The sequence below is a fragment of the Chiloscyllium plagiosum genome, unplaced genomic scaffold, assembly GCF_037043375.1.
Source record: "Chiloscyllium plagiosum isolate Xiang-an unplaced genomic scaffold, Cpla_swu_hap1 HiC_scaffold_3, whole genome shotgun sequence".
NCBI lineage: Eukaryota > Metazoa > Chordata > Chondrichthyes > Orectolobiformes > Hemiscylliidae > Chiloscyllium > Chiloscyllium plagiosum.
Window position 1 is genome coordinate 94765301 of NW_028270141.1, and position 20612 is coordinate 94785912.

The window sequence follows — 20612 nt, forward strand, 5'->3', positions numbered from 1 at the left end:
ATACGTGCTTGTGTGTGTGTGAGAGAGAACGCGCATGTGCCAGTCTCCTCCTCTTTCTCCCTCCCCCTTCCATTGGAAAGTCGGACGGTTTACTCTGATTCTGGTGGCGGTTGGACCTGGAACTTTGGCCTAGGTCGCGCGAGCCTCTTGGTCTTGCAGAATGACCCGTGTGCTGGCCTTTGTCTCGGCGCTGCTGCTGCGGACTGCGTGCCGGAGCTCGGTGGCCCAGGTCTGCCGACAGCTCAGAAACCAACGGCCTCTCTCTTGGGGTGAGTGAGGAAAGTTGTCCAGCTGCTCGTAACCTTTACTGAAAGTAATGTTGCAAGTGCCGGTTCTGTGCAGTGAAACACACCCATTGCAGAAACTAGCGTGTGTGTGTGGTGGCAGAAGTTGGGTATGTCTCTCTAAATAATTATGTTAATTTCACCATTTTTGCACATTTTTATGTTTACAATGACAAACAGTCCGTCCTGAAGAAGGGTCGCTGGGGTCGAAATGGTAGTTCTATTTTCTGTCCATAGATGCTGAGTTTCTCCGGCAGTTTATGTTTTTGTTTGTTTCATATCACCATGTTCAATTCCTTCTTTTATTTTAATCCTAGATGTGGGGAGAGGGTGAGCAATTCAAATGGATCTTTTTCTTTTTACCAGTGGGAAATGTTAAAAGCAGCGTTGACTTGTTCAATACCTTTGCTCGACGTTTGCACTTTAGCACATTGTCCAAACTGCCACTCCCTTTATAGCAAGAAGCAAAGTATTGCGCATGCTGGAATGTGGGAAATGCTCGAGAAACTCAGCGACCGAGTAGCATCGGTGGAAAGAGAAACCGTTAACATTGGCCTGGATTAAAATGTACCCATTCATCTTGAAATGACGTCCATGCTGGAGACTCTTGGACAGGGGCCTCCTTCATACATCACGGAAACAGACTCTTCAGTTGGTCCAACCAATTCATGCCAAACATAATCCCAAACTAAACTAGTCTCACCCGCCTACTATTCGGCAGATCTACACTGCTGCCTGTCACTCAGCCAGTTTTGCCTGCTGCTACTGTCAGTTTGTTACATGGGTTCTAACTTTGACTGACAGTGTCAGTCTTTATCCATGCCTACCACATCAACTGTGTAACCCTCATCGCTCTTTCCATACTTCACTAAAACCTGAAGCAAATATAGTTAAATGCATTTCATCCATATTAAATCCTTTCTGGCTCTCATACAAACAAGGAGTAAGTGTGTGCTATTTGTCTTTTTCACTCTGTTCATGAATCATGGCTAGCCCCTGCAAATAATCTCACCCACTTGCTTAACAAGAATCTATTAGTCTCTGTCTTGAAAATATTCTATGATTGTATTCAATCACCTTTTCAGGATTATCCCAAACACACACAACCCTAAGAAAAAAATTTGCTTCATCTCCATTTTAAATGCAAAGCCCCTTGTTTTTAAACAGTGACCTCTAGTTCTTGATTCTCCTGTACCAAAATACCCTCATTACATCCAATCTGACAAGACCCCTCAGGATCTTATACTTTCAAATCAATCACTTGTTTGCTTGAGTAAGATGAATAATACCTTACTCAATGTTCCTCAGAGCCACATTGTTGCATAGCTGTTTAGAGGTTCTGCACATGCTAACAGTTTTCACAACATTGATTTTCAGTTTCAGAACCTGCTGCCACGCACTGACCTCAAAGCTTTGAGCAATGGAAAAAATGGAGGGAATGTTGTTCTTATTCAAGGAAATTCCATTAGATGCAACCCTTGCCTGTTCTGACTATTCTTTTAAGGCAATAAGTCCTTTCCAGCTATCAATCTAGTAAACCTTGTTAATTACTTCCAATGCATCTACATCTTTTCTTGAATACGGTGACCAATGCTGTACGTAGTACTCCAGATGCAGTCTCATCAATGTCCAGGAAAACTGAAGCATAACCTCCCTACTTTTTATTTTATTTTTCTCTCAACAAATTACAATATCCCATTAGGTTACTTAATCACTTGCTATATCTGCATAAAAACCACAAAAACCTTTTGCAGTTTAAGCATGAAGTCACCCAGGCAATCTCTCACTATTCAGATAATACTTTGTTTCAGTGCCAAAATGGACAATTTTATGTTTTACGCCAATTGTCAGATATTTGTCCCTTCACTTAACCACTCTGTATCTTCCTTATGTCCTTTTCAGTTTACACTTCTATCTATCATGTGTCATCAGAAAACTTGGTGATCACATCTTCCATGCTTTCACCCAAATCATTTACATAAATTGTAAGCATTGATGTATCATTGTTGATCCCTATGGTACACTACTCATAACATCTTGACAACCTGAAAAAGGTACATTTTATGCTGACACTTTGCTTCCAGTTGGCTAGCCAATCATATGTCATTGCCAATATGCTGCCCACTGTACCGTGAGCTTTGGTGACTGTGTTCCTAAAAGGACTTCTGGAAATCTAAGTACATTACATCTACCATTTCCTGTCATGCACAGCATGTTACTTCTTCCAAGAACTCTATTAGATTGGTTAAACATGATTTTCCTTTTCCAAAATCATTTTGACTCTGCCTGATTGCCTTGAACTTAGATAATTGCCCTTCTATGACTTATTAGGTGATAGCTTCTTACATTTGCCCTTTGACATATAATGAGCTAGTTTGCTTGTAGTTTCCAGCTTTGTCTCCTTTGTTTTTGCATAAAGGAGTTACATTTGCTATCTTTCAATCTAATCAACATTGGCCCAAGTGGTTAATTTTACCATGAATTATCATTTCTAAAAGGTTTCCCTCCACTGAGATGAAACTGACAAGTTGTTGCTAGCTTTATTGTTACACCCTTTTTGAACAAGGGCATAACAGTTACATGTCTCAAATCTGCCAGCGCCACCTCTGTAAGTAGAGATTTGGAAAATTATGGCTGGTGTTTTCCTCCCTTCCTTCCCCAGCCCATATCCATGGTTGTATTCTGTGACTAAAGTATGGCCAAACCAATGCCTTCTCAGATTTTAGCCCGTCAAGCATGCCAAATACACATTCTTTCACTGAGTTGGACAGAACCTTTCTCCTTAGTACAATACGCATTAAGTACCTCAGCCGTTCCCTTTCTCCCTTTCTCCTTGTGTAAATCTCCTTTTAGGCTCCTAATCAGCCTCGCTCTTCCTCTATCACCTTTTCAACTTTATGTTTTTAGAAGACTTTTTTATCTTGTAAGTTACCAGTCTTTTGTACTTGTTTTTCCACTTTTGTTTTTAGCCTTCTGTATACAGCCTAGTTAGTGCTCAGTATGGCACCTGCCCTATGAATCCATTTTCTGGCTCAACTCACGCTACCTGTCTTGTCAGTTTATTTGCCCTATCCTTTCTTCCCTCATGGCAATCTCCTTGACTGTATCTGATCTACCTCCTATCTACTCAGAGTTTTGTGTGCCAATCTTTGATTCTAATTTCTATGTCAGGTCTGTTCTCGACCCATTGGGGGAGGATCACTTCCAACGAATTATTCTTACTCTGGACTTTTCTTTATCCTTTTCTGTAGCTAACTTGCACTATATTGCAAAAATCACTTCCCTAAAACATTCCACTACTTAATATGTTTGACCCACTTTGTCAGCTAAAGCCAGATCCAGTAACATCTCTCTCATTTTACTGGGAGCACATTGATGTAGCAAATTTTCATGAAAACATTTCAAAAACATTTCTCCTATAATAATAATTACCCAACTATTACTAGAATATCAAATATTCCACAATTTAAGTAATCCACCTGGTAATTCTTGGACCCCTGTGCAAATCCCTTAAAAATTTATCCTTCTGTATCTTTCTTACTAGTTAGTGACCCATAGAATGTACTCAGCAATACAGTGGTACCTCTGATTCTTGCAATGTTGTTTACAAAATAGCAGTTGAATTTCCTACATAGTGGCAACAAACACTTTTTTTTACAAAAATGACTTAATTGGCTGCAAAAGCACTTTGAGACATCACAGAATTGCAAAAGATATTCATATAAATCTAAAATATTTTCCATGGAAAGTTGTAAAGCCAGGAATAAATAGGTTTTGAGGAAAATTATTGTATTTTCACCTCTTCTCGCTAAAATGCACAATATTTTATAGTTTAAATGATTATCATGGGCTGGCACGGTGGCTCAGTTGGTCACACTGCTGCCTCAGGTTTGACCCAGGTTTGATTCCAGCCTTGAGCGACTGTGCAAACTCCACACAGACATTCTCTCCATGTCTGTGTGGGTTTCCTCCGGCTGTTTCGGTTTCCTCCCACAGTCCAAAGATGTGCAAGTTAGGTGAATTGACCATACTAAATTGCCAGTAGTGTTAGGTGCATTAGTCAAGGGTGAATGTAAGGGGATGGGTCTGGTTGGGTTGCTGTTCAGAGGGTCGGTGTGGACTTGTTGGGCCGAAGGGCCTGTTTCCACACTAGAGAATCTAGTCTAATCATGATTATTTCATGAACATTATCATGTAAGTCTAAGGAGGTGATACTGGGGCAAAGAAATAAAAGGTGTAAGTGTTTACGTCTGAATAGAGAAGGGAAGAATAGTGGAAAATTTTGATAGAGGAGAAATTCTACTGAGAAATGTAACAGAAGGGAAAGGTGTGAATGATATCTGGCAGAGCACAACTAATGGATGATCTCTTTCTCCAAGTACAAACCTGATTTCCTCCACTTTCAGCCCCTGTAGTGCAGTCATCCTCACAATATCATTACATGATTGAAAGAAAATAGATGCGTGATTTAATTTGAAAACTATTAACTTCACTTTAAAATGTCTAGTAGACATATGAGTTGGTATATCTCCACTTTGCATTGAACTTCATTGAAAGGATAAGATGACAGAAAATCAATGTAACTTGTAAAGCTTGGTCATTTCCCTTTTAATTGTAATGAGATCAGGTCTGACTATCGCATGACATTGGCCTGATTTTAAATTGGGTCTGAGCTTGATTGAAATGTATTGTTAGTGCACTAGGCATTGACTTGAAATGACTCACCGTTCTAAAAGTGTGAAAGGTGTTCAGGAGTACAGAAAAGATCAGGCAATTACAAAGGATGTGAGTAGACTTTGGATCTTATACAGTATTACCTTTGGATACTGCAAAGCGCATTCTCATTCCACAATTAGAGCATAACAATGCTGATTTAATTTAAGACTTATTTGTTGAATGAGATCTAGTTACATTTTTGTGGTATTTTGGGAAGTATTCAGACTTATATCCAGTGCTTCTTACTAGCCTAATTAAAGAAGGTGCATTGAATACTATGATGTTGTCATTTACAGTTTCCATTATTAACGCACTTGCTAATAACTGATTTTTAGCCTAGCTCTAATGTAATCCTAATCCTAACCCCTTTAAATTTAAGATCAGGGATAAAATGAGAAAGTTAATCCTGAACTTTATCCTAACTTCTAATTGTAACCAATGTTATGGACCTGACCAAATCCCCTTCAAATATAACAAGGATGTAGTGTCTAGGCTAACTTTTATTTAAAGGCAAGTGTAAGATGCTGTGTTCCAGAGGTAATTTGATTGGTAACACTACTTGGCTTGAGCAAAACACACTTCCTTTTCATCGTGTAGTCAAAATACCTACAAAAGAAAGAAGAACTGATAAACTTTAACTCTGGAAAACTTAACAGAATACTAGATTATTTAACTACTAAACAGCAACTGTTCCGATATAATAACATCCCATAAATACATCCTTGGCAAAGGCAAATTGACTAAAGCAGATCATCTTGTGTACAATTCTTGCAGAAGAGACAACTCCAGCTTTAAGTTGTGAAATAAATAACCGCTTCCATACCCAGCTTCAAGACTCAGCAACTGCTGAAAGCTAAACTAAAACTCTTGTTTGCTGGGAGCCTGACCCCACCTATTTATGCTTCTATTATCCCAAATTTTAAAAATAAAACCAATGCCCCTCAAGCTGTTTACTTTATTACCTTGGAGAAGACAGCTCAGCACCTGAAGAACAGGAAAATGCCATTTGGCCCTCCAGTCTCCAAAGAGCATCCCACACCTTAGTTGAAGAAAATATTTGATCACTCGCCCCAGAAAATACATTAGGTGATATTTTTCAAAATTGTAAGAAAATGATGATTGCTTTCTGATTTTATACGACATGCTATCAGATTACCACTGTTTATATTTTTCTGTTTGTTACAACTTTCGTCGATTATCAGGAAAACCCATCTCGTTCATGAACATCCATCAGGGAAGGAAATCTGCCATCCCCATCTCGTCCGACCTATATGTAGGTCAGTTGTTACACGTTACTCCAGACCCATAGTAATGTGGTTGACTTTCAATTGACCTCTGAAAGGGTCTAGCAAGCCATTTAGTTGTACTGATCGCTACAAAGAAATGAAACTGGATGGATCACATGGAATTGACGTAGGCTCCAGAAAAGACAATGGCAGAAACAGCCTGCTCGACCCTCAACGTCTTCCTTCCTAACACCTGGGAGCTATTGCCGAAATTGGGAGAGGTGTCTCACAGACTAGTCAAGCAACAACCTGACATACTCGTGGAATAATACCTTACAGACAATGTCCCAGACACCACTATCACCATCCCTGTCCCACAAGCAGGACAGACCCAGCAGAGATGGCAACACAGTGGTACACAGTCAGGAGGGAGTTGCCTTGGAAGTCCTCAATATTGACTCTGGACCATATGAAATCTCATGGCTTTAGGTTAAACATAGGCAAGGAAACCTCCTGATTATGATGTATTGTCCTCCCTCAGCTGATGAATCGGTATTCCTCCATATTGAACAATATTTGGAAGAAGTACCGAGGATGGCAAGGGCACAAAATGTACTCTGGGTGAGGGATTTCAAGGTCCACTACCAAGAGTTGCTCGGCAGCAGTATTACTAATCAAGCTGGTCGGGTCCTAAAGGAAGTATCTGCACGACTGGGTCTGTGGCTGGTGGTGAGGAAATCAACAAGAGTGAGAAAAAAAAATACTTGACCTCATCCTTACCAATCTGCCAGCTGCAGGTGCATCTGTCCATGATAGTATCAGTGACCATTGCACAGTCATTGTGGAGACAAAGTCCCACCTTCACGTTGAAAATAACTGCCATCGTGTTGTGGGGCACTATTTACGTTGCTAAATGGGACAGACTTTGAATAGATCTAGCAACTCAAGACTAGGCATCCTTTAAGGCACTGTGGGCCATCAACAGCAGCAGAACTGTACCCCAGCGCAATCTGTCACCTCATGGCCCAGCATATTCCCCCCCTCAACCATTATCATCAAGCGAGAATATCGGCTCTGGTTCGATGCAGTGTGCAGGAGGGCATGTCAAGTGCAGCACAAGGTACATCTGAAGATGAGGTTTTAACCCAGTGAAGCCTCCAAATAGAACCACTTGCATGCCAAACAGCATAAGCAAGAAGTGGTAGACAGAGCTAAGTCATCCTATACCCAATGGATTAGACCTAAGCTCTCTGGCCATGCCACATCCAGTTGTGAATGATGCTGGATGATTAAACAGCTCATTGGAGGAGGAGGCGGCTTCACAAATATCCCCATCCTCAATAATAGGTGAGCCCGGCACATCAGTGCCAAGATAAGGCTGAAGCTTTGCCAGCAATCTTCAGCCTGCAGTGCCAAATGGATGATCCATCTCTGCCTCCTCCAGTGGTTCCCAGCATTACAGATACCAGTCTCCAGCCAATTTGGTTCTATGTGATATCAAGAAACGGATGGAGACATTGGATACTGCAAAGGCTATGGCCCCTGACAACATTCCAGCAATATTATTGAAGACCTGTGCTCCAGAACTTGCTTCCCTAGCCACGCTGTTCCAGTACGGTTACAACACTAGCGTCTACCTGACAATGTGGAAAATTGCTTGTGTATGACCTGTACGTACAAAGCAGGATTAATCCAACCCAGTCAATTACCGCCCGTAATCTACAATCGATCATTAGTCAGGTGTTGGAAAGTGGTATCAATCAGCACCTACTCAGCAGTAACCAACTCAGTGACACCCAGTTTTGATTCCGCCAGGGCCGTCCAGCTCCTGACCTCATTACAACCTTGGTTCAAACATGTACAGAAGAGCTGAATTCCAGAGGTGAGAGTGACGGCCCTTGCCATCAAGGCTGCATTGACTGAGTGTGGCATCAAGGCGTCCTAACAAAACTGGAATCATTGAGGATCGGGGGCAAACTCTCTGTTGTCATACCTGACACACAGATGGTCATAGTTGTTGGTCAGTTATCTCAGGTCCAGGACCCTCAGCCGGAATTCCTTGCGGTAATGTTCTTGGCCCAACCATCTTCAGCTGTTGGGCGAAAGTGAGGACTGCAGATGCTAGAGATCAGAGTCAAGAGTGTGGTTCTGGGCATAAGCCCTTCATCAGGAATGAGGCTTATGGATTGGGGGCTGAGAGATAAATGGGAGTCCATCACTGCCCCCTCTGACCTATTACTTTCTCCCTCACCTTCATCCACCTATCGCTTTCCCAGCTACCTCCCTCCCACCCCACCACCTCCCATTTATCCGTCAGCCCCAACCCGCAAGCCTCAATCCTGATGAAGGCCTTTAGCCAATTCTCCTGCTCCTCCGATGCTGCCTGACCTGCTGTGCTTTTGCAGCACCATATTCTCACCTACAGCTGTTTCATCAATGACCTTCCCTCCATTATAAGATCAGAAGTGGGATGTTCACCAATGATTGCACAATTTTTAGCACCATTTGTGACACCTCAGATACTGAAGCTGTCCATGTCCAAGATTTGCACGATATCTAGGCTTGGGCTGACAAGTGACAAGGAACATTCATGCCATACAAATGTCAAACGATGATCATCACCAATAACAGACAATCAAATCACGGCTTCTTGACATTCAATGTTGTTACCATCACTGAATCGCCCACTACCAACATCCTGGGGGTTATCATTGACCAGAAACTCAACTGTACTCGCCACATAAACAGTGGCAACAAGAGCAAGTGAGACACTAGGAATACTGCAGCAAGTAACACACCTTTCTCCCCAAAGCTTTTCCACAATCTACAAGGCACGAGCCAGGTGTGATGGAATACTCCCCATTTGCTTGGATGAGTGCGGCCCAACAACGCTAACGAAGCTTGATACCATCTAGGACAAAGCAGCCGGCTTGATTAGCACTGCATCCACAAGCACCCACTCCCTCCACCATCAGCACTCAGTAGCAATAGTATATACTATCTAGAAAATGCACTGCAGAAATTCACCAAAAATCTTCAGACAGCACCTTCCAAATCCATGACCACTTCCATCAAGAAGGACAAGGGCAGAAGCTATATGGGAATGCCATGACCTTCAAGCTCCTCTCCAAGCCACTCACCACCTGACTTGGAAATGTATTGCCTTTCCTTCACTCTTGCTGGAATTCCCTCCCTAAAGATATTGTCGTTCAGCCCACAGCAGGTGGGATTGCAGCAATTCAAGAAGGCAGTTCACTACCACCTTCTCAAGGACAACTAGGGAGGGGCAATAAATGCTAGCCAACCAGTGACACCCACATCCCACAAATGAATAAAAAACTTACATTCCTGTACATTTGAGTATCAGTGAGCATGAAAGCAATGTATTTGCTTAATTCATGTTAATTATTGTCAGGTTATAAATGGATGTTTTACAGTGAGATCCTGCATTATATTCTATTTGCTGTCATTGAAATTGTACCAATTTTGCTAATTATTGTATGGTTAAATTACTTCAAGATATCCATGCTGTTAATTTTGTATCAAAGCCCTTGTACTTAATCAAAAGTATCTAAGAACTTGAGGTTTTTTATAACTTCAAACCTTTTAATACTTTTTATAGCTCCATTTTACCTAACCCAGCACAGCAGTTACTGGAGTGTTTGTACAGCTCCCTGTGAATCTGTCACCTATCAGGAACTAAAACAGTTGCTTAAATCAAAAACAATTGTGATTGATGTCAGAGAACCTTGGGAAATCAAGGAATATGGACAAATTCCTGGATCTATAAATGTGCCATGTGAGTATATCTTTGAGTATAATTTGCTTGCCGGTACACCATTTTTATAACTGTGTGCAGCAGTAATAAAAGAAATAGAATTTTGGATTATTTCATCAACTTATTTGAATTCAGCTCCTGGTGCTAATGGTGATGTGTTTTATGTTTTGTGTTTGTGGGTTTTAATATTGCTAGAAATGCAGTATTCAAGGTCAGTCCGTAATTGGCCTTGATCTGAGTGGCTTCCAAGACCATTTCAGGAGACAGTCAACCTTGCTGCGTATCTGGATCCAAATATAGACAAGGTTAGGTAAGGATGGAGGATTTCCTTCAAGGTTTCTGAACCAGATTTATTTTTAATGACAATTCACTACTTTTTACTATTAGGCTGACTTTTAATTCCAGATTATTTTTTATTGTTGAATTCAAATTTCACCATGGCAGGATTTGAGTTTGTATCCATAGAATGTTAGTCTGCAATTCTGCATGACTAGTCCATTGACATTATCATCGCCCCATCACCTCCCCCAGACTGAACCTAGTTTGTTGTGTACAGTGCTGGACAATAGGACATTACTGATTCAAGCCGTAGGTACATTGTAGAGGAAAATGACAGGTCTTGATTGTCAGAATAACCTGATACGTTTGTGGTTGTTTAGCCTTTAAGGAGACATCCTTGAAGGAACCTTTCTATAGGTTATATATAACATGCATGAAACAAGAACAAAATGAATTTGATATGGTACTTTCAGAATTGTGTGAGACTAGGTAAAGCAAGTACAGGATCCATTTGAAAGTACATCTTGAGGGATTGGTGTTATCAAATATTTATTTTTGTGTAACCTGGAATGAGCTGCAGCATTTAAGGAGCAACAAGATTAATGGAAAATGTTAAGCTTGGTGTTCTGGAAGAATGTGAACAAATGCCACATTGTTTAGTGGATTAGCAACCTAGAGATTGAATTCATAACCCATTCTGGCAAGTTATGGAGTATAGTTCGATAAGTCTGCACTTTTCAGGATAGCTTTTGCATTGCCACAAATGACTTCATTTGAATTCTACAAAGGAAGTCACCTCCCCTCTTTGTGTCTATATGTGACTCCTCAGCATGCTATGTGGCTGAGGTTTGATGCCTTCTAAAATGGTTATTCATTTGGGACCATTTCAAAGTCAATTATATGCGATTTTAGCCTAGTTGATGTTAAATATGAAAAGCAGCAGGGCATATTCGACCAAGAATAATTTTTGTGTTACACTGAAGTTACAGTTTGTAATGATGTGTGATTCTGTAGCTGCTACTAGCCTGTAAAATGTTATGACTGGTAAGTTTTTGTGTACTTAAATTTGCCCTCATTTTATCCCGTTGATGCAGTTGTGGCACCATGCTACATGGTGGAGGGGAACTGTGGAGACGAGATTTAGGATTTGTGTGGACTGTGTTGTAATCACACTTTTCAGGTATTATTCGCAATTGAGTTTGCTGTGGATTAGTTTTGATCCAGTTATATTAGATTCCACATGAGTTCAGGTTCTCTCTCCACAGGTGCCTCCACACCTGGTGAGTTTTTTTTCCACAGCAGTTTGTTTGTTAGCCTTTTTATTGTTTCCCTTTTGAGTACTTCACTTTGTGTTGTGCCTGTATAAATTAGCTTGTTGAAGTTCACATTTCTGTCTAACTGTAAAGACCTTTTCAAAAACAACCTTTAATATTTTGAAATGTTCTCTCATGCACAATTTTTACAATATTTAATATTGAACCACAGAAGGAGATATTAGTGTAGATGACCAAAAACTTGATAGATTTTAAACAATTGTATGAAAAAAACATTTTGGAACTGACAGCCAGACTCCTCCAACCACTGGGATTCATGACAGCCCATAAACCAACAGCCATGCTCAGACACCAACACCAAAACAAAAGACCCTGTACCCATCATGTGCTGGTCAAAAGTAATTAACAGAACACAGAACGGTGAATGCACCACAAAAGTGTAGAGAAAAGCGACACACACACACCAGGTCCTGAACTACCACATCAACCACCTGAACAACCAGGAGAAGCTGCATTTGGACCCTGTTCAAAAGGGCTACAACACACTGCAGCACTCTCAACATGCAAAGAGAAGAAAACACCTCTACAGAATTTCACCAAGAACTGATACCCCCACAACTTCACCCACAGATGCCTAACAATGCAATGAGGGCATGCCACGACTTAACTCACTAGTCACGCTACCTTTATATTTAAAAAAAAAGTCTCGGAACTGACAGCCAGACTTCTGCAACCACTGGGATTCATGACAGCCCATAAACCGACAGCCACACTCAGACAACAACTCACCAGGATAAAAGACCCTTTACCAATGTGAAAGACAAATGTAATTACAAGATTCCTTGCAAATACTGCACAAAACACTACGTAGAACAAACAGGCAGACAACTAGCAATCCACATCCACGAACACCAACTAGCCACTAAACGCCATGACCAATAGCTATACACACAGATGAGAAGGACCACAAATTCAACTGGGACAATACAACGATCATAGGACAAGCTAAACAGAGGGCAGTCAGAGACTTTCTAGAGGCATGGAACTCATCCACAGACTCCATCAACAAGCACATAGACCTGTATCCAATATACTGGCCACAACAACAAACAACTGGAAGCAGCAGGAACAGAACCACAAATTCTAGAAGAGATAGTATTGCAGTGCTTTACAGGAGGCTCCAAAGCACTGAAAATGTCACCTAGACAGGGGATGAAATGTCTGCAAATCAACTTCCCAGCTTGGCAAACATAACCTATCAATATATATCTAAACCTGTTTGATCCTTCTTGCAACTTGTCTTACCACCTATTTTTGTGTTGTCTGTAAATTTGGCTACGTACATTCACTTCCTTCCTCCAAGTAATTTTTATATATTTGAACAGTTGCAGTCCTAACCCTGATCCTTGTGGAACCTTACTGGTTACAGGTCGTCAACTTGAAAAAAACCCTAATGCCCACTCACTGTTTCCTGCACAATATGCAATTCTCTATCTATGCCAATGTGCTACCTCCCAAACCATTTGCTCGACTTAATCTTTTGGGAGGTATCTTGTCAAATACCTTGTGGAAATTCAAATAAAACACCCCTTCTGGTTCCCCTCTATCCACTCTGGTTAAGACTTCCTAAAGAAACTCAGCAACACAATAGTCAGGCACCATTTTCCTTTCATTAAGCCATACTGAGTGTGGTGATCAGATAATGATTTTCCAAATGTTCAGCTATTATTCCATTAATAATTGATTCCAGTACTTCCCCAACAATAGATGTTAGGCTAATCAACCTGTAGTTTGCTGCTTTTTAACCACCCCCACCCTGCTTTTTAACCATTTGTTTAAAAAATTCATATTATTACCAAACACAAACACTTCCTATTAATTAACAAAAGTAAAAAGAGGAATCCTATGAAATTATAGTGAAATCTTCCAAATTCATATCTAGAATTCACTATCTTCACTATCTAGAAAGACAAGGAGCAGCTACAAGAGAACACCACTCTGTGTCAGATGCTATTCTAGCCTGGAATGTTATCACTGTCACTGGGTCAACAGATGGAGTTTTATTTGGATAAATGCAAAGCCCTGCATTTTGGAAAAGCAAATCAGAGCAGAACTTATACACCTTAATGGTAAGCTCTTGGGCAGTGTTGCTGAGCAAAGAGATCTTGGAGTGCAGGTTCATAGTTCCTTGAATGTAGAGTCACAGGTAGATAGGATAGTGAAGAAAGAAGATATTTGGAATGTTTTCCTTTATTGGTCAGTGCATTGAGTATAGGAGTTGGGAGGTCATGTTGCGGCTGTACAGTGCATTAGTTAGGCCACTTTTGGAATATTATGTGCAGTCCTGCTCTCCTTCCTATCGGATGGATGTTGTGGAACTTGAAACAGTTCAAAAACGTTTTGCAAGGATGTTGCCAGGTTTGAAGGATTTGAGCTGTAGGGAGAGGCTGAATAGGCTGAGGATTTTTTCCCTGGAGTGTCGGAGGCTAAGGGATTACCTTAGATTTAGATTACTTAGTGTGGAAACAGGCCCTTCAGCCCAACAAGTCCACACCGACCCGCCGAAGCGCAACCCACCCATACCCCTACATTTATCCCTTCACCTAACACTACAGGCAATTTAGCAAGGCCAATTCACCTAACCTGCACATCTTTGGACTATGGGAGGAAACCAGAGCACCCGGAGGAAACCCACGCAGACACGGGGAGAATGTGCAAACCCCACACAGTCAGTCGCCTGAGGCAGGAATTGAACCCGGGTCTCTGCCGCTGTGAGGCAACAGTGCTAACCACTGTGCCACCGTGTCGCTATTATAGCAGTTTATTAAATCATGAGGGCCATGGATAGGATAAATAGACAAGGTATTTTCCCTGGGGGGAGGGAGGGCATAGGTTTAGGGTGAGGGGGATGAGATATAAAAGGGACCTAAGGGGCAACTTCTTCACACACAGGGTTGTGTGTATGGAATGAGCTGCCAGAGGAAATGGTGGAAGCTGGTACAATTGCAACATTTAAAAGGCATCTAGATGGGTATATGAATAGGAAGGGTTTAGAGAGATATTGGCCAAGTGCTAGCAAATGGGACTGGATTGGGTGAGGATATCTGATCGGCATGGACAAGTTGGACCGAAGGTTCTTTTTCTGTACTGTACATCTTTATGACTATTAAACACTTTAGCTGACAGTACTGTAGGAGTACCTGTAGAATATGAACTGCAGTGGTTCAGGAGAGGGACTAGCCACCTCCCTGCGATGACTAACTGGGGACTTGCAATAAATGCTGCCTTTTCCAGCATGCCTACATCCTTTGATTGAATGGCAAAAAATAAGTTGGAAGGCGAATGCTGTGAAGAAGCATGCTTATGGAATAATTTTCCTTGTTTTTTCCATGAATAGGACATAACATTGTTTATTTTAAATAAAATTTTAACAGTAAATATTGTAATTATCTAAGTTTGTAAGTATTGTCAAATAGGTTGTTCCAAGAATTTATTACAGTATGGATACAATAAATTTGATTTGTAGGGTATGTACACAACCTTAATTGCAGGGTTTTACTTTCTCCTTTCTATTTTATAACTGGATTACACGTTACTACAGATTGATGTATAAAACTAAAGCTGCTATTTGCATTTCCAAATATAAATATTTAATGGAACCTGTGAAAAGCACAATAAAGGTGAATGGCAAAAAATGTTTCCTTGGATCACTGACAACGTATAAAAGGTTAATTGCAATTTTTTATGCTAAATATCTTATTGGTAGAGTGTCTTAAATATAGATTGCACTGATTTAATGTTCCAATTATCTAAAGTGGGAGAAGTGGAGCAAGCCTTGAAGTTGGATTCAAGCAAATTTATGGAAACCTACAATGGAAAGATGCCATCCACGTCCGACAAAATTGTCTTTTCATGTTTGGCAGGAGTCAGGAGCAAGAAAGCTTTAGAGACTGCAATGTCACTGGGCTACAGCAGGTCGTTACTTTTTACTTTCTATTTTCTTGCTCAGTTACCTAAACAAACTGCTGATCAAAATTAAATCATAGCTCTGCAATTGAATGAGGTTAAATTCACAAGTGTCACAGTCCAAGAAAAGATTCTGAATTGTGGCTGTGTTGGCATTAACCATGGATTTCCTACAGTGTGGAAGCAGGCCATTTGGCCCATCGAGTCCACACTGATGTTCCAAAGAGCATTCCTACCCAGACCCAGCCCATTTTCAATCTCTGTAATCTAAACTTCCGATGGCTAACTTATGTACTGTGCACATCCCTGGACTCTATGGGCAATTTACCCTGGCCAATCCACCTAACCTGTACATATTTGGACTGCAGGAGGAAACCCATACAGTCTCCGCCATCACCCAAAGGTGGAATTCAACCAGGGTCCCTTGTGCTGTGCAGCAGAAATGCTAACCACTGAGCCACCGTGTCGCACCTATTCGTTTCCTACCCTGTCCAGTCTGCTGGTATTTTAACCACAAAAGCCATCGCCTTTACTCCCAATCCCATGCGTGCTCCATAGTTTTGTATTGCTTTTGTTTAAAACAAAAGGCTACTTCTCATTTGAAATAAATATTGATCCTCTGAAAACATAATCTAACCTCATTGAAAATGTTTTATTCTAGTATTTACTTAATTCTTTGTGATTCTTAAATGTTTGCCTTGTTGCCAGCTGACTTATGGAAAGTGGTTGCTATTTATATTATTATAGGTCTTCAGAATGTTGAAGACAACTTATGGTTACTGAGTCTTCTAACCTGATATGAAAAATTTCTCAGCTTGAATCTTTTCAAAACTGCAACCCATAAATCTTGATAATACTCTGAATCTACTTGTAGTTTTTACGTTTTTGATGTTGTATTGGGAGTTCAGAATTGTACGTTGTAATCTAACTGCAGTAGGCCATTAGACACTTTGAGTCTGCTCATCATTCAATTTGATCATAGCTGATCACCCAAAACCTGCTTCTGCTTTCTCCATGTACTATTTGATCCTATTAGACCTCCTGGAAAATGTTCAATGTTTGGGCCTTAACCACCTTCTGTGGCAGAGAATTTCAAAGGCTTTCCACTCTCCAGGTGAAGTAGTTTCTCCTCATCTGAGTCTTAAATAGCCTATTCCACATCGTGAGACTGTGACCCCTGGTTTTGGACTCTTTGGTCATCAGGAACATCCTTCCCATGTTTACCTTGTCCAGTTCTATTATGATTTTATAGGTTTCTGAGATTGTCCTCTCATTCATCCAAACTCCAGTTAAAAATAGTCATAACCAATCCAGTCTCTTTTCATACATCCGTCCTGCCATCCTAGGATTCTGTCTGGAGAACCTTTGTATCACTCCCTCCGTGTCCAGAACGTGCTTTGTCAGATGAGGAAATCACAACTGCTCACACTACTCCAGGTCTGCTCTCGCCATGGCTTTGTATGGCTGCAGTATGATATTCATGCCCCTGTACTCAAATCCTTTTGTTATGATCGTTAACATACCATTTCCCTTTAATACCTGCTGCACTTAAAAGCTTACTTTCAACAATTGGTGTACAAGTACATCAGGTCTTGTTGCATTTCGCCTTTCCCTGTCTGGTACCATTTAGATAATCTGTCCTCCTATTTTTGCTATCAAAGTGGATAACCTCACACTTATCCACATTACATCTGTTATGCATTTGCCCACTCACTCAGCCTGTCCAAATCACACTGAGGGATTAATGCATCCGTCTCACGGTTCACCCTCCCACTCAGCTTTGTCATCTGCGAACGTAGAGATATTACACTTGGTTCCCTCATCTAAATCGTTAATATGTATATAGCTGGAGTCCAAGCACTGATTCCTATGGTATCCCACCAGTTACTGACTGTTACTCAGAAGACCTGTTTGTTTCCTCTCTGCCAATCAGTTCTTTGTCCATGTCAGTAGACTACCCCGAATCCCAGTCACTTTAATTTTACAAGCTAATCATTTGTGTCGGACCTTATCTAAAGCCTTCGAAAAATACAAATAAACCGACTTAAACCACATCCACTGGCTTCTACTTGTCAATTCTACTTGGTACATCCTCAAAAGAAAAATCCAATATATTTGTCCAGCAGGAATTGCCTTTTGTAAACTTATGCTGATTTTGTCCAATCTTGTCACTATTTTAAGTGCCCTGCTATTAAATTTTTTATAATGGACTCTCATGTTTTTGCCATTACCGATGTTAGGCTAGCCAGCCTATAACTCTATTTTCCAACTCCTTTTCTAAATAATAGGGTTACATTAGCTACTCTCCAATCCATTGGAACTGTTCCAGAGTCTATAAAATCTTGAAAGATGTCCTCCAGTGTATTTATTATTCATATTTCCTTACGTACTCTGGGGTGCAGGTTATTGGGTACTTGGGATTGAGCAGCATTCAATCCCATCAATTCACCCAAAAGTATTTACGTGATTTCCTTTATTTCCTCCTCACTGGATCCTGCATTCCCCAACATTTTTGGGATGTTATTTGTGTACACTTTTGTGAAGAGAACTAAAATATTTTACCCAGTGTACCCTTTTTAAATGATTTGCCACTGCCTATGAACCACCATCTTTTAAGTAACATTCCCTAATTTAGTGTAACCAACTTGTATCTCATACTGTTGTGGTTCTGTTCGCCGAGCTGGAAGTTTTTGTTGCAAACGTTTCGTCCCCTGGCTAAGCGACATCATCAGTGCTTGGGAGCCTCCTGCGAAGCGCTTCTTTGATGTTTCCTCCAGTGTTTATAGTGGTCTGTCCCTGCCGCTTCCGGTTGTCAGTTTCAGCTGTCCGCTGTAGTGGTTGGTATATTGGGTCCAGGTCGATGTGTTTGTTGATGGAGTTTGTGGATGAATGCCATGCCTCTAGGAATTCCCTGGCTGTTCTCTGTCTGGCTTGCCCTATGATAGTAGTGTTGTCCCAGTCGAATTCATGTTGCTTGTTGTCTGCGTGTGTGGCTACTAAGGATAGCTGGTCGTGTCGTTTCGTGGCTAGTTGATGTTCATGTATGCGGATTGTTAGCTGTCTTCCTGTTTGTCCTATATAGTGTTTTGTGCAGTCCTTGCATGGTATTTTGTACACATGCAAGGACTGCACAAAACACTATATAAGACAAACCGGAAGACAGCTAACAATCCGCATACATGAACATCAACTAGCCACGAAACGACACGACCAGCTATCCTTAGTAGCCACACACGCAGACAACAAGCAACATGAATTCGACTGGGACAACACTACTATCATAGGGCAAGCCAGACAGAGAACAGCCAGGGAATTCCTAGAGGCATGGCATTCATCCACAAACTCCATCAACAAACACATCGACCTGGACCCAATATACCAACCACTACAGCGGACAGCTGAAACTGACAACCGGAAGCGGCAGGGACAGACCACTATAAACACCGGAGGCTCCCAAGCACTGATGATGTCGCCTAGCCAGGGGACGAAACGTTTGCAACAAAAACTTCCAGCTCGGCGAACAGAACCACAACAACGAGCACCCGAGCTACAAATCTTCGCACAAACTTTGTACCTCGTACTGTTGTAGTTTTATTTATCTAGTTTCAATCAACAATGAAACTCCATCTTAATAAAGAATTCTCTATTATGGTCACATATCCAAGTATATTGCCAAGTATTCCTTTGATTACACAATACCCAGTCAAGGATGGCTTGTTCTCTAGTTGTCTTCTCAACATATTGATCCAGAAAACTGTCCCTTACATGTTCTGAGCATATCTCACCATTGGTATTACTGATTTGATTTAGCCAACATATATACAGATTAAAGTCTTAATATTCCAATTGTAGTATGAAATCTGTCAAGGCTCGTAACCTTTGCAGTGTTTAGTGCATCCAGACACACCTTGCTATTAGAGAATATGTATTTTTCAGGAAATATGCATTAGCATTCATTTGTTTGTGAAGTGTCAACCTTTAATGAAAACAAGTGATTATCTTCAGTTCTAGAACAATTACTGTATTTCAAGTGGTATCAGATGTTTTAAGACAATTTATCATTGTTTTTAATCTTTATACGTCATTCCACTATTTATCTAGCTGAGTGTTTGTTTTTTTTTTGTTTCAGAGCTCTACATTTCCCTGGTGGTTGGGAAGAATGGGTGAAATGTGAATTTGCTGAACATCAGCGTTGAACTACTTTGAGATTCTTCCAGAATTTTTTTCCCCAAAGAAATATGAAGAAATAAAAATGACATCAGGAATATTAAATCTGCACTTTTGATAGTTGAGCTTTTCTTACATTTTAGCTAAAAATATAGTTTAGGTATAGTTGAGAATTGTGAAAGCTTTGAAAAATGGTTTTACAAAACTGATTGTGACCAACTTTACCATGGTATGCTTTTGGAATAAAAAACAAGCAGGCTAAATTTATCTATGTACTGTATTCTTTATCATCAGCAAAATTTGTATTAAGCCAAACATGTTTGTTTATTCTGTATGATGGAACTGCATTTTTAAATTTCATACCCCTGCTAAATAATATTTTGTAAGTTGTCACTAGCATTTGAGAACATGTTTGTCCACATGGAATTATTTTCTTTCAGCCCCCTTGCAGTTTATCTTCATTTAAGAACTTATGCATGTGAGTGTTACTGCATGTATAGATGTTGGTTGAAGTATATATTTGGACAGCTTTAATATGACCAAATGTGCAATGTTCAGAAACCACTTGTATACAAAAATGTGGGCTTTTACCTGAAATAACTGTATAAGAAACTATATTTAGAACCGTTTTTAAACTTCAAATCATTTAATTATTGCTGAAAAACAAGTTTTATCTTGCGCTCAAGACAGTTAAATCAAAATAAAGGGAAAACATTTTATACTGAATGACTGTGATTGGCCAGTAAACTCAGATCGGTGGAAGTATTGCCATGTACCAGTTAATGTTAACTGACAATTAACACCTAGTCCTGACAGCATGTGTGGAGAAAGGCAAGTAACATTGAGTCCAATGTGCCTTCTACAGAATTTCAGCAGAACACAAACCACCTGATCAAATAATTTTTTTATGATACAAAATAAT

The 20612-nt window shown here is 40.4% G+C and overlaps 1 protein-coding gene across 1 annotated transcript; it reads left to right on the forward strand.

The window, feature by feature from the left end:
* The first annotated feature begins 4 nt into the window (after positions 1-4).
* Positions 5-20416, forward strand: tstd3 (thiosulfate sulfurtransferase like domain containing 3). Its single transcript, XM_043685613.2, has 4 exons — positions 5-269; positions 9849-10025; positions 15373-15532; positions 19653-20416. Exons 1-4 carry the CDS (start codon positions 161-163, stop codon positions 19717-19719), a joined length of 513 nt encoding a protein of 170 aa, XP_043541548.1. The 5' UTR covers positions 5-160; the 3' UTR covers positions 19720-20416.
* Positions 20417-20612: the final 196 nt, after the last annotated feature.